This window comes from Ursus maritimus, unplaced genomic scaffold (assembly GCF_017311325.1).
Source record: "Ursus maritimus isolate PB19 unplaced genomic scaffold, ASM1731132v1 scaffold_19, whole genome shotgun sequence".
NCBI lineage: Eukaryota > Metazoa > Chordata > Mammalia > Carnivora > Ursidae > Ursus > Ursus maritimus.
In genome coordinates this window covers 54,556,992-54,569,485 of record NW_024424341.1, presented here as the reverse complement: position 1 = coordinate 54,569,485, position 12,494 = coordinate 54,556,992, and the positions used below count along the sequence as shown (strand labels likewise).

General features: G+C 54.9%; 1 protein-coding gene across 2 annotated transcripts in view; it reads left to right on the top strand.

Annotated features, from left to right (window-relative positions):
* Positions 1 to 10,726, top strand: part of EML2 (EMAP like 2) — a 24,303-nt gene extending 13,577 nt beyond the window's left edge. For both annotated transcript variants that reach the window (XM_040634170.1, XM_040634171.1), the window contains 10 exons: positions 2,816 to 2,970; positions 3,121 to 3,246; positions 5,087 to 5,218; positions 7,325 to 7,392; positions 7,592 to 7,680; positions 7,914 to 8,011; positions 8,441 to 8,528; positions 8,939 to 9,034; positions 9,879 to 10,009; positions 10,340 to 10,726. In XM_040634170.1, coding sequence (XP_040490104.1) covers positions 2,816 to 2,970; positions 3,121 to 3,246; positions 5,087 to 5,218; positions 7,325 to 7,392; positions 7,592 to 7,680; positions 7,914 to 8,011; positions 8,441 to 8,528; positions 8,939 to 9,034; positions 9,879 to 10,009; positions 10,340 to 10,465 — 1,109 coding nt within the window. In that variant the 3' untranslated portion in view covers positions 10,466 to 10,726. The remainder of the gene's footprint in view (positions 1 to 2,815; positions 2,971 to 3,120; positions 3,247 to 5,086; positions 5,219 to 7,324; positions 7,393 to 7,591; positions 7,681 to 7,913; positions 8,012 to 8,440; positions 8,529 to 8,938; positions 9,035 to 9,878; positions 10,010 to 10,339) is intronic.
* The last annotated feature ends 1,768 nt before the right edge of the window (positions 10,727 to 12,494 follow it).

The following is a 12,494-nucleotide window of genomic DNA, read 5'->3' as shown; positions in this document are numbered from 1 at the left end:
GGATGGATGGATGGATGGATGGATGGATGGATGAGTGGGTGGGTGGATGGATGGATGGGTGGATGGATGTGTGGATGGATGGATGGATGGATGGATGGATGGATGGATGGATGGATGAGTGGGTGGGTGGGTGGGTGGATGGATGGGTGGATGGGTGGGTGGGTGGGTGGATGGATGGGTGGATGGATGGATGGATGGGTAGAGAGATGGTTTGTCCCAGAGCAGTAAATGAAGAAGAAGGGAATGAGTGAAGGCGTTGTCCTACTCAGTGAGTGGAAGATTGAGTAAGTAATGCACTGTCGTCAATGGTGAATGATTAGGTGAATGAACGAGTAAATGAATGAGTGGTTGTCCCAGCCAACAGATTGGTACGTTGCCCCGGCAAAAGCTAGCAGGACAAATAAGAGCTTGCCCCAGCCTTTGCATGAATTGCGAATGAAGAAATGAATGGGTTGTCCCAGCAGATGGATGGTGTGAACGTGTCAGTGAGTTTTTCGGCCTGGGTACGTTTGCTTTCGTATCCGTGATGCTCCTTATTCAAGGCTGTGCTGAATTTATTCCCATTTCACAGATGAAAAACCATAGGCTCCTGGGGCGCCTGGCTGGCTCAGTCGGTAGACCGTGTGACTCTTGATCTCAGGGTTGTGAGTTCGAGCCCCATGTTGGGTGTAGAGATTACTTCAAAAAAAAAAAAATCTTAAAAACTAAACAAAACAGGGGCGCCTGGGTGGCGCAGTCGTTAAGCATCTGCCTTCAGCTCAGGGCGTGATCCCAGCGTTCTGGGATCGAGCCCCACATCAGGCTCTTCCGCTGGAAGCCTGCTTCTTCCTCTCCCACTCCCCCTGCCTGTGTTCCCTCTCTCGCTGGCTGTCTCTGTCAAATAAATAAATAAAATCTTGAAAAAAAAAAAAAAACTAAACAAAACAACAAAAAAAGAAAGACAAAGAAAAACCATAGGCTCAGAGAAGGGAAATGACCCAGCAAGGGACCATGCCGGGCACCCTGCCCCACCGCACATGGGTATATGGGAGATAGGCTTGAGTCAGGTGTCGCTTTGTGACTGAGACTCCGTTGCCCCATCTGTAGTAATGGGTATAATATTACCTCCATCGCAGCATCGTTTGGAGTTTCCCTTGAGCTTAGACAGCTGAGAATAAGCTCTGAGTCACTGGCAGTGTGTCCTTCCCAGCAGACTGTGAGCTCTCGGAGGGCAGAGACTGGGCCTGATTCATTTCCATATCCCCAGACCCACCACTGGGTCCATCCCGTGGGCTGCAGGGTGGGCGGAAGGATAAGTGGACAGGATGATGTGGGTACATGAGGCACCACGTCGGAGTTGAAGGATGGGGCCTGAGGAGGACTGTTCCTCAGAGTCCCTGTCCCAGCCTCCTCCCTGGGCCTTGGCCTGTAGTCTTGCCTCCTCGAATTCTGTTTGTTCTTGATCAAGTGTAAATCTGACCCTGTTCTTCTCCTGCCAAACTCTTCCATCGGTCCCTCGTTCGCTCAGGACAAGGTCCAGGTTCCTCACTGCGTGGTCTCCTGCCTTCCCTTCCCCCTTGCGTGTTACATGTAGTCACACCGGATTTCTTTTTGAAGGCTGATTTATTTATTCGAGAGCATGTGTGCGCGTGCACAAGCAGGGGAGCGGGGGGTGGAGTGGGAAGAGGAAGAGGGAAAGAATCCCAGTAGACTCTGAGGTGAGCAGGGAGCCCAAGGCAGGGCTCAGGGGCTCCATCTCACAACCCTGAGGTCATGACCTGAGCTGAAACCAAGAATCAGACGCCCAACCACCTGTGCCAGCCAGGCGCCCCAGACCAGGTTTCTTATAGTTCCCTAAACAGTGTGTGCTCTCTCCTCCCTTCTTCCCTTTGCATACCTTGTTCCTTCTGCCTGCAGCCCTTTTCCACCCTCTGTTGTCCTGGATGGCTCCTACTCATCCTTCAGATCCTTACTTAGCCATCTTCTCCTCCAAGAAGCCCTCCCTGACCTACCAGGCTGGGTGTCCTCTCTGGGATTCCACAGTCTCCTGGGTTTCCCCATCCTAGCCCCACCCACCTTGGGTTGCCACTGACTGGTAGTAGGTCTGTCTCTGAAATTGGATGGCGAGCCCTGTGATGGCAAGATCTGATGTCGTCTTGGTCACGACTGTGTCCCCAGTATCGCCCAGCATGAAGCTGGGCCCAGAGTAAATTCAAGTAAAATAATGGTTGGTTGAATGGGTTAATGGATGAATGAGTGGATATCAAATGGACAGATGAGTGGGTGGGTGGGTGAATGGAGAGATGGATGGGAACAGATGGCAGATGGATGGATGTTTGGATAGAAGGATGGATTGACAGGTGGATGATAGTTGGAAGAAAGCGGTGAATGGATGGATGAGAGGTGGATGAATGGGTGGGTGGGTGGGTGGATGGATGGATGGATGGATGGGTGGATGGATGGGTGGATGGATGGATGAGAGGTGGATGAATGGGTGGGTGGATGGATGGATGGATGGATGGGTGGATGGATGGATGGATGGATGAATGGATGAATGGGTGGGTGGATGGATGGATGGATGAATAGATGGATGGATGGGTGGGTGGATGGATGAATGGGTGGGTGGATGGATGGATGGATAGATGGGTGGATGGAGGGTGGGGGGGTGGATGGACAGGTAGGTGTCAGTTCAGATGGTTTAATGGGTGGATGATAAGGTATTGGAATACATAGGTACTGGGTGGGATTGAGCGTTCGAGGTGCTTTCAGGGGTCAGTACGGGGCCAGCCTCTCCATGCTGATCCCTGCCCCTGGCCACCCCTCCTCGGCCCCACAGGTGGGAACCGCATCACACAGGCGGTGCTGGGAGCCCACGACGGTGGTGTGTTTGGGCTCTGCGCCCTGCGGGACGGGACGCTGGTGTCCGGAGGGGGCCGTGATCGTCGGGTGGTCCTCTGGGGTTCCGACTACAGCAAGCTGCAGGAGGTGGAGGTGAGGAAGGGGTGAGGTTCCTGGGAAGGTGAGAGGACCTCCTCCCATCCCACCAGGGCTCCAAATAGACCCTCCTCTCCCCAGCTGGTCTTCTCCCCACCCCTTCCCTGCATGTGTCCTACATTCTTCTGCCTCCACCCCCACCCTCAGGTCCCAGAGGACTTTGGGCCAGTGCGCACCGTGGCGGAGGGCCGGGAAGACATGCTGTACGTGGGGACCACCCGCAACTCCATCCTTCAGGGCTCTGTCCACACGGGCTTCTCACTGCTTGTCCAGGTGAGCGCCTCCGCGTTTGCCCTCCTCCCCACCTCTCTCCATCTCTCTTCCCGCTTTCATTTCTCGCCACCTCCCTGCCCCATCCCTTTTCCTCTGGCCTGGCAAACCCCACCCACCTTCCCTTTACCTGCACCCACCCCGTAAACCCACCCCTGTCCCCAGACCCCCTGCCCCAGAGCTCCCCGTGGTCCAGCAGCCAGCGAGTTACCTGCTGGCGCGGCAGAGGGGCCCCAGGACCCTGCTGCAGCCGTGCCACCCCCTGCCCCTCTGATCAGGGGTGGCGTCCCTTTCTATCGGTTAAGTGCCCGGGCACGTGGTCCCACGGGCTGCATGCGCCATAGGCCCCGCACCTCCCAGGTCCCAGCTCCCTGGATCTGGGAAGGCCCTCTGGAGTCTGCCTGTTTTGCTTCTTGCAGCTCAAATACCTGCTCCTGGCATGCCCAAACCCTACCCCACATCCAGTGAATACCCCACCTCCGCCCCATCCCTACCAAGGGGCCAAATAGCGTGGAGAGCATAGCATAGTGTGGTGGTTGGGAAGGAATCCCGGAGCGTGACTGCCGGGGCTCGAATCACCGCCCTGGCGCTCGCCAGCTGCGTGATGTGAGGGAAGTAAGGAGCCTCTGTGCCTCCAGGAAACGGGGCAGTAAGAGAACCCGACTTGGTGGGGGTGTGTAAGGACCCCATGAGTCTGTTCCTATAGGGCATTTAGGACGGTGGCTGGCACAGGAGTCTTGGCCAGAATCACTCCTTGATCGGTGCGTGTGTTTCTTCCATTCCTGCTGTGTATTTTCCCCGTCACAGCCTAGCTGAGATCCACGCTCCTGCTTTTAGAGCTCTGGCTCCGGTTTCCATGGCACATGAAGGCAAACGAGGGTTAGAGGGATTTTTCTAGATGTCCCAAGGCCAGAGGGACCTTAGAGACCCCTAAAAATAGTATCAATATTACATATTGTTGATTATATAATTAATAGGTTCCTGTATTATTAGAACTTTATTATTAACATTAATTGCTATATTAACATCAACAATTACATTGTCACTGTTTATTGTTACTGCATAGTACATTAATAGTGTATGTTAATAATAATAATAATAATAGCCACTTGCGTTTGGTGAGCGCTATGTACTAGCCTGGGACACTTTCGTCCATGATTCGAGTGAGCACAGCAGTGTCATGAGATACATATGGGGATGAGTCCCATTTTACAGAAGGTTAAACTGAGGATCCAGGGAGAAGTCACCTGACCCGTCCATCAGAGGGAGCTGAGTTCAAGACTCCCGAGGCCGAGTACCCTCCATGGGATCCTATGGCCTTCTGGATGCCACCTGACTCCCAGGGTCCAGCTCCCACCCAGCATGGCTCTTGTCCCTCCCCCGCCCTCCCAGCATACAAATTGGAGAACAGAGGCCTGGGGACAGGCCGCATTTGCCTCGAGCTGCACACCAAGGCCAGGCAGCTGCTCGGTCCCAGCCTCCTGCAGACACACTGGGGAAAGGATCTTCCCTGGGTCCCCTGTGGCCCCAGTGTGTTGCTGGGGCTAGACTAGCACTTTTTTAAAAAGATTTTATTTATCTATTTTGAGAGAGAGAAAGCATGAGGCGGGGGGTGGGGAAGGTTGGGGGGCAGAGGGAGAGGAAGAAGCAGACTCCCCGCTGAGCAGGGAGCCCGGACACGGGGCTGGGTCCCAGAACCCTGAGATCACGACCCAAGTGGAAGGCAGACACTCAATCAACTGAGTCACCCGGGTGTCCCTAGTCTAGCTTTCTGGCACTAAGCTCAGTGGGGAAAGGGCCTCGATGGCCCGTCTCCACGCTGCCGTCTCCCCCTTTCCGCCAGGGCCACGTGGAAGAGCTGTGGGGCCTGGCCACGCACCCCAGCCGGGCACAGTTCGTGACCTGCGGGCAAGATAAGCTGGTGCATCTGTGGAGTGCGGAGTCCCACCAGCCCCTGTGGAGCAGGGCCATCGAGGTAAGGGGACGGGGAACCCGGCACCCGGTGCTAAAAGAACCACCTCTTTCAATGTGTCAGGGCTCAGCGCACCAAATGGAAACCACGTCGTCTTTTTAAGCAGACTGGGATTTATATATATACACACACACACATATATATATATGTATATATATTTAAGATTTTATTTATTTGAGAGAGAGCGTGCATGTAGACTCCCCGCTGATTGCAGAGCCCGACACAGGGCTCGACCCCAGGACCCTGAGATCATGACCTGAGCCCCCCAGGTGCCCCTAAGCAGAAGGGGATTTAATGCAGGGAGTTAGGTGCTTACAGACTTGCTCGGAAGGGCCGGAGGAACGGGTTCTCCCTTGGAAGGAGGCTCAGAACCCACCTGCCAGGGGAGCTGCTGCGTCTGCCACGGTCAGGAGGGTGGGGTCAAGAGCACCGAGTTCAAGTTCATGCCATCGTCCTCGCCCCGGAACCGGGAAGCCGGGGCCGCTGCGAGTACTGGCTCTGGAGCTGCACCGTTCGGTCCATGTGGCTCGTCAGTGAACTTTAACACGTAAATAGAATTAAGACTCCAGTTCCTCGGTTGCACTAGTGATGTTTCCAACACAAGGCTGGTGGCCGCCATATTGGGAAGTACAGATCATGAACATCTCCATCGTTGTAGAAGCTTCTGTTGGACTGGCTTGTCCCAGAGCAACCCAGCGCTGGCCCCATCTGTACTGAATGCTTGATACTCTGCGCTCTCGCCTTTCAAGGCTGGCAACTGCTCATGAGGGTAGCAAATGCCGTTGCTTTCACAGCCCAAATGATGAGTAGGAGAGCGGGGCCTCTGTCTTCTGTCTTCCGGAGCCCACAAGAGCCCAATGGATCGTCTGACCCAAATCACAGTGGGACCCTAGCTGCAAAGGATTCTGGGCAGTGTACTTGTTAAAGCTCCCCCGCCTGTCCCTCTGGGACACTAGAACATCAGTCCATCATACCCCCCCCAGCCATTCTTTGAGGCTTGGCTCCAGGCATGCCGGGTTGCCTCTGATGCTGGAACACTTGATGGCCTTTGAACTCCTCCGAGTCAGGCATGGTGTGCCCTGGAAATTGTCAGGGCTGGGTATCGTCATCCTCATTCTGCTGTCGAACCACCCAGGCGTCGTTAGAAACACAGAATCCTTCGCCCCATCCACAGCGCGTCTGATTCAGAAGTTCTATATTTGGGACCCGAGATCTGCAAGATGGTAACAAGCCCCCTTAGGTTCTTCTGCTTCGGGCAGCTTGTCAACCATGACCAGAGTCGCTGGCTTAGCACGTTACCTACTTTGTCCTTTTAATTTCTGGCAACCTCCACAAGGCAATGGGGTTGACAGATGCCCGCTTGGAAAGAGGCACGGAAAGGTAAAAAATCGCTGGCCCATCATCACCGTGTGATGACACTCACAACCAGCCTTCGTGGAGTGCTTCCCGTGTGCCACCGGGCTCACCAGCTGACTGTTCCAAGGACTTTACGTCTTGCTTGTAACAATCCTGCGAAGGACTGATGTCCTCCCTTTGCCAGACGAGGCAGCTGAGGCTCGGACAGGGAGGTTATTTGATGTCATGTAACTAGGACACGTCAGAGCCACCGTGTGAACCCAAGTCTGATTCCATGGTGTTCGTTGCCTGCGAAGCAACCAAATGCCCCCAACAGTCAAAAACTGTCAGAACCCACTGCTGGGTGCTTCACAAAATGTGGGGAAACGGGCCCTTGGACATGCCTGGTGAGGAGTTGATAGAATTTGATGGAAAGCAAGTCGGCATTATCTATCAAAGGTCTTAAAAAAAATGGATACTCTGAGTCCCAACAGTCTCGCTTCTAGAAAGTTACCTAAGGAAGTCACGGGTGAGTAAAGCTGTGGGAATTTAGCTCAGGAGTATGAAAGGCTCCAGTCAACAGTGNNGACAGCAGGAATGTTTTCTGTTTGAGCTGACGTGGCACAGGAAGGGAGCGTGCTTTTGGAACGTCTGTGGCAGCAGAGGAAGGTGATGGCCCTCGGGTCAGGCTGAGAGTTGGCTCTGACGTCGGGGAATGATGGCCGGATAGACTGGAGACCCCAGTTCTCAGCCCTGCCTCCTCTCTCCCCTCAGGACCCTGCCCGCTCTGCTGGCTTCCACCCCAGTGGCTCTGTCCTGGCCGTGGGCACGGTGACTGGCAGGTAAAGCTGAGTTGGGCATTTGGGGAGAGCTGCTCTGCTACCCCTGAGAACTGTCCCTTGACACCCAGCCCCCTCCCCTATGTCCCCAGAGCCCACAGAACTTGTAATTAAGACTGTTCACCAGGCTGTTCTCCCAACATTTGTCTGGAGTCAGCAAACAGCTCACATCCCCTCCCCCAATCATGCCTTCTCCTTAAAGATGGCTGCTCCTGGACACGGAGACCCATGACCTGGTGGCTATCCACACCGATGGCAACGAACAGATCTCAGTGGTCAGCTTCTCTCCAGGTAAGCGGTGGGGCCCGGGGATCTTGGAGAAGCCAGGCCTGGGAACTGAGGTTCAGTCACTAGCAGGGGGAAGGAGTGGTGCCCGTGTGGCAAGGCCTAGGGTCCGGTCTAAGACTCTAGCGGGGACGGAGCTTGGGACAGCTGAACAGTCTGGAATAGCGGGGGGCTGAATCTGAGAGAGAAGGGGGTAGAGCCTGGGTGCCTCCTCATAGCCCCCCCTCCCCCTCCCCCAGACGGGGCGTACCTGACCGTGGGCTCCCACGACAACTTGGTGTACGTGTACACGGTGGACCAGGGCGGCCGCAAGGTCAGCCGCCTGGGCAAGTGCTCGGTGAGTGGGCAGTGGCCCCCAGCCCGCGCCGCCACCCCGTCCAGGGGCTGCAGAATTAACCAATTTTCTCCTTCAAGGGAGCACAGCTTCAACGCTACTGACTCTGCCCTGATCACTTCAAGGAGTCTTAGCCCCGCCCTCACATTGCCCCCACCCCCACCCCGTGTTATAAGCCCGCCCCTCTGTGTCTAGCCGTGCCCACCTGTTCTAAACTCCCCTTGTGTTCTAAGCCCTTTCTGTCTGGCCCCGCCCATCACAGTCTGGCCCCGCCCATGGTAGTCTGGCCCCGCCCCCACGCTCCAAAGGCCGTGTATCCTTCCTTTGGCCCCCTTGTGTTCTCACCCTACCTCTGTATTTTGCCTTCCACCTCTCCTGGTCTAATCCCACCCCGTCCGGCTCTAACTCCACCCCTTCCCTCCCACCCCGCAGGGCCATTCCAGTTTTATCACCCACCTGGATTGGGCCCAGGACAGCAGCTGCTTTGTCACCAACTCCGGGGACTACGAGATTCTGTACTGTGAGTGCTCTGAAAGCCAAAGGCCGCCCTCCTTCAACTTCCCTATTTCCGTGCGCGATTTACATAGACTTCCGGGAAGGGGGCAGGGCTTTCTGGCCTTTCTCCTCTGGCTCCTGTATTCAGGGGCTGTTCCGATCGATCGATCCATCGATCGATCAGTCTCCTGGCTTCGGATTTGCTCCCCTTCCTGGTTCGATGGGTGGGGCACAGGTTTCTAAGCAGATGCCCCTGTTCAGGCCTGGAGATGTCATCACGCAGATCCAGAGCCTTCAGCCAAGTCTGGAAAAGTGGCCTGAGCCCTAGGACCCTAGCCTCCTGTCTCGGACCTCCCTGCCCCTGGACTGTGCAATGCATGGGTTAAGTCAGTACTTCTTTCTGCTCTGAGTGCCGCCCCCCATTTTCTGCCCCAGGGGACCCGGCTACCTGTAAGCAGATCACTAGTGCAGATGCTGTGAGGAACGTGGAATGGGCCACGGCCACTTGTGTCCTGGGATTTGGAGTGTTTGGTGAGTTCTGGAATGGGGGAGGGCCCACCGAGGACAGGAGTTCCAAGAAACATCCTTGCCTGGTGGTCTTCAGAGTCTCTTATTGGTTATCCCCAGACCCAGCCTGGGCCCTGCCAACATAAACTTCAGTCCAGTGGCGGAGACAGACCTATCCCCAGACAACCCAGAGTCGACTGGGTCGGGACTGGGCTGCCACCCGACCCCAGCCTGGGAGGGAGTCTAGGAAGGCTTCCTGGAGGAAGGGCTATCGAAGCTGGACCTGGAGGATGAGGAGGCAGTGAGGAAGGAAAGCAGTCCTGAGGCACAGGGAATCATAGCACGTCTCCCACAAAAGCAGGGAGGTGGCAGAGAACTTGGCATTTGGGGAAATCCAAGAAGGCAGGAGGGCTAAATCATTGCGGAGTTCAAGGGCAGCCCTAGGGAGGAGGAGGCTGGAGCAGCGTGGGGCAGAGCCTGGGGGTCATGCTAAGAAGCCTGGGCTTTCTGGGGCGCCTGGCTGGCTCAGTCGGAGGAGCATGTGGCTCTTGATCTCGGGGTCATGAGTTCGATGCCCACATGGGGTGTAGCGATGACTTAATAAATTAAACGTAAAAATTTAAAAAAAAAGAAGCAGCAGCAGCGGCCTGGGCTTTCTCCCAAGGCCACCAGGGAGCCACAGAAAGGTTTTGAGCAGTGGAAAGCCAGCGTCAATTACACATTTAAAAAAAGATCATTCCAGTTCTCATCCCCGGCCAGAGACAGGCTAGGTGGGAGGAAGGCAGGGAGGCTGGGACCTGCTCACCTCAGGGGTTCCTGACCCTAGCTGAACTCTCCCCCCGCCACCCACCCGTCATCTTGCCCGCAGGGATCTGGTCCGAGGGGGCGGATGGTACCGACATCAACGCTGTGGCCCGCTCCCATGACGGGAAGTTGCTGGCTTCAGCTGATGACTTTGGCAAAGTCCACCTGTTCAGTTACCCCTGCTGTCAGCCCCGAGTGAGTCCCCCCGGGGGGCTGGCAGGGTGGGGATAACGTGCAGCCTTGGGAGCGAGAGCGAGGCAACACTCTCCAGGCCTCAGTTTCCCTATCTGTACAAGGAGGGCAGTGACGTGATCCCAAGGGTCGTCCTGAACTTCCGAGTCGGTAGATTTCAGTCTCTAGCGCTAACGCTCTGCTCCGAGTGTCTGCGGTTCGGAGCTCTTTGGTTCTCTGATCCTTATTCACGCCAGAAATAGTCACTGAGCCCCTACTGTGTGCCTGGCCCAGAGGCTCCGGCCATGAACGTGACAGATCACCTGCTTTCACTTCTTTCTCTCCCTCTCCCAGGCCCTCAGCCACAAATACGGCGGACACAGCAGCCATGTGACAAATGTGGCCTTCTTGTGGGATGACAGCGTGGCCCTGACCACGGGGGGCAAGGACACCAGTGTGCTGCAGTGGCGGGTGGTCTGATGTGGGGCCAGGGGAGAGTCAGGTGGCAGGGCTGGAATTCTATTTTCGGGAGATGTCTATTGCCGAGTAGAGTAATATATACCCAGAGTATGTCTATAGCAGAGGGGGTTATGGGGGTGGGAGGGTAGACTGACAGAAGTCTCTATTTATCGGGGTGGGAAGAGGGGTCACATTGCTTTGGGGGAGCCATTAAGGTGTTTGATTTAGAGTGTTTTTTTAAGTTTATTCTTTTATATCATCCAGAAATAAAGACACATGCACTGACGTGGAGTGTCAGGGTCTGTGTGTGTCCAAAGATTGCGTGGCTTTAAGTGTGTACGTGGGGTGGGGTATGTGTCGATGACAGTTTGCGATGAGGGACCATGACTTAGGTCTCATTGGTCTTTCAGCTTGACAGAAACCAAATTTGCTCTGACTTAGACCAATAGAGCACGCAGTGGGCCCACGTCACCATCGGAGAAGGGCAGATGGGCCTCCGGGCCTCAGGGCCATCGAAGCAAAGACTTGAGGGCAATCAGGATATGCTCTCCGTACGTTCTCTGGCCTTTCACGAGTCAGCATTTTTCTCTGGGACCACCGTTCTCCACACCACAGAAACAAGGCTTCAAGGCTCATTAATTACCAGCCTTGGGCCTTGAATCCAAAAATCCCAGGGAAAAGTTCTGATTGGCTCATCTGCAGGTCAATCAGCTTGGCTTGCCAGTTGGGCTCCTGTGATTGGCTCCCCTTGGGTGGAGATCAGCCAGGGACACGGGATTGTGTGAGAACATGGAATCCTCCACCTGAACCACGGTTTGAATCAGGCAAAGGGAGCTTTTCAGAGAAGGGGGCAGATGACACGGTAAATGCCTGGGAGCTGGGGTATGAGGACCCTGGGTTGCAAGAGCCAGAAACCCAACTCTATCCAGCATAAATAATAAAAAGAAGTTGTCAGGTCATGGAACAGGGTGGTCCAGGAGGGGCCCAGCTGGATTCAGGAGACTCAGCTGTGGTTATGAGGGTTCTCCTCTTGGGAATTTCTCATCCGAGTATCTGTAACCTTGAGCGCATTTTTAACTTTTTATCGATCTTTAACGTAATAATGCAGAGAAGTACGCTCATCAACAACCTACAGTCTCCTGGATTCACAGACAGATCCAGCCATGCAGCCGGCTCCCGGATGGATAAACAGGGCATCCCCAGCCCCTCGGGCCCCCTCCCAAACATTGCCCCCCCCCCCCCCCAGCAGCCACTACCTTGGCTTCTCACACCATAGCATCGGTAAATCAGAGGTTGGCAGACTCTTTCCCTAAAGGGCCACAGAGTAAATACTTTAGACTTTGTGAACCACCCCGTCTCTGTCCCAACGAACTCGGACACTGTCCTACAAAAGTGACCGCAGACAGTGCCTATGGGAACGAGCCTTTCTGTGTTCAACAAACCTGTTGACGGATACTGACATTTGAGTTTCTCGTTTTCACCTGCCACAAAATACTATTGTTTGGACTTTTTCTTTTTCTTTTCTTTTTTTTTTAAAGATTTTATTTATTTATGTGACAGAGAGACAGCCAGCGAGAGAGGGAACACAGCAGGGTGAGTGGGAGGGGAAGAAGCAGGCTCCCAGCGGAGGAGCCTGATGTGGGACTCGATCCCGCAACGCCGGGATCACGCCCTGAGCCGAAGGCAGACGCCCAACGACTGCGCTACCCAGGCGCCCCCCGACTTTTTCTAAACGTTAAGAAACATAGAAGCCATTTTAGCCCATGAGCCATACAAAGACAGGGAGGAGAGAGGGAGGGAGGGAGGGGGATTTATTATAGGAAATTGGCTCATGAGTATGGAGGCTGATAAGTGCCAAAATGTGTAGGGTGAGTAGGCTGGCTGGAGACCCAGGAAGAGCTGATGTTTCCGTTCAAGTCCAAAGGCAGGGAAAAGCCAACGTCCCAGTGGGAAGGAAGGCAGGAAGGAGGATTTCTCTCTCACTCAGGGGAAGGTCAGCCTTTTTGTTCTATGCAGGCCTTCAACTACTTGGATGAGGCCCACCCACTCT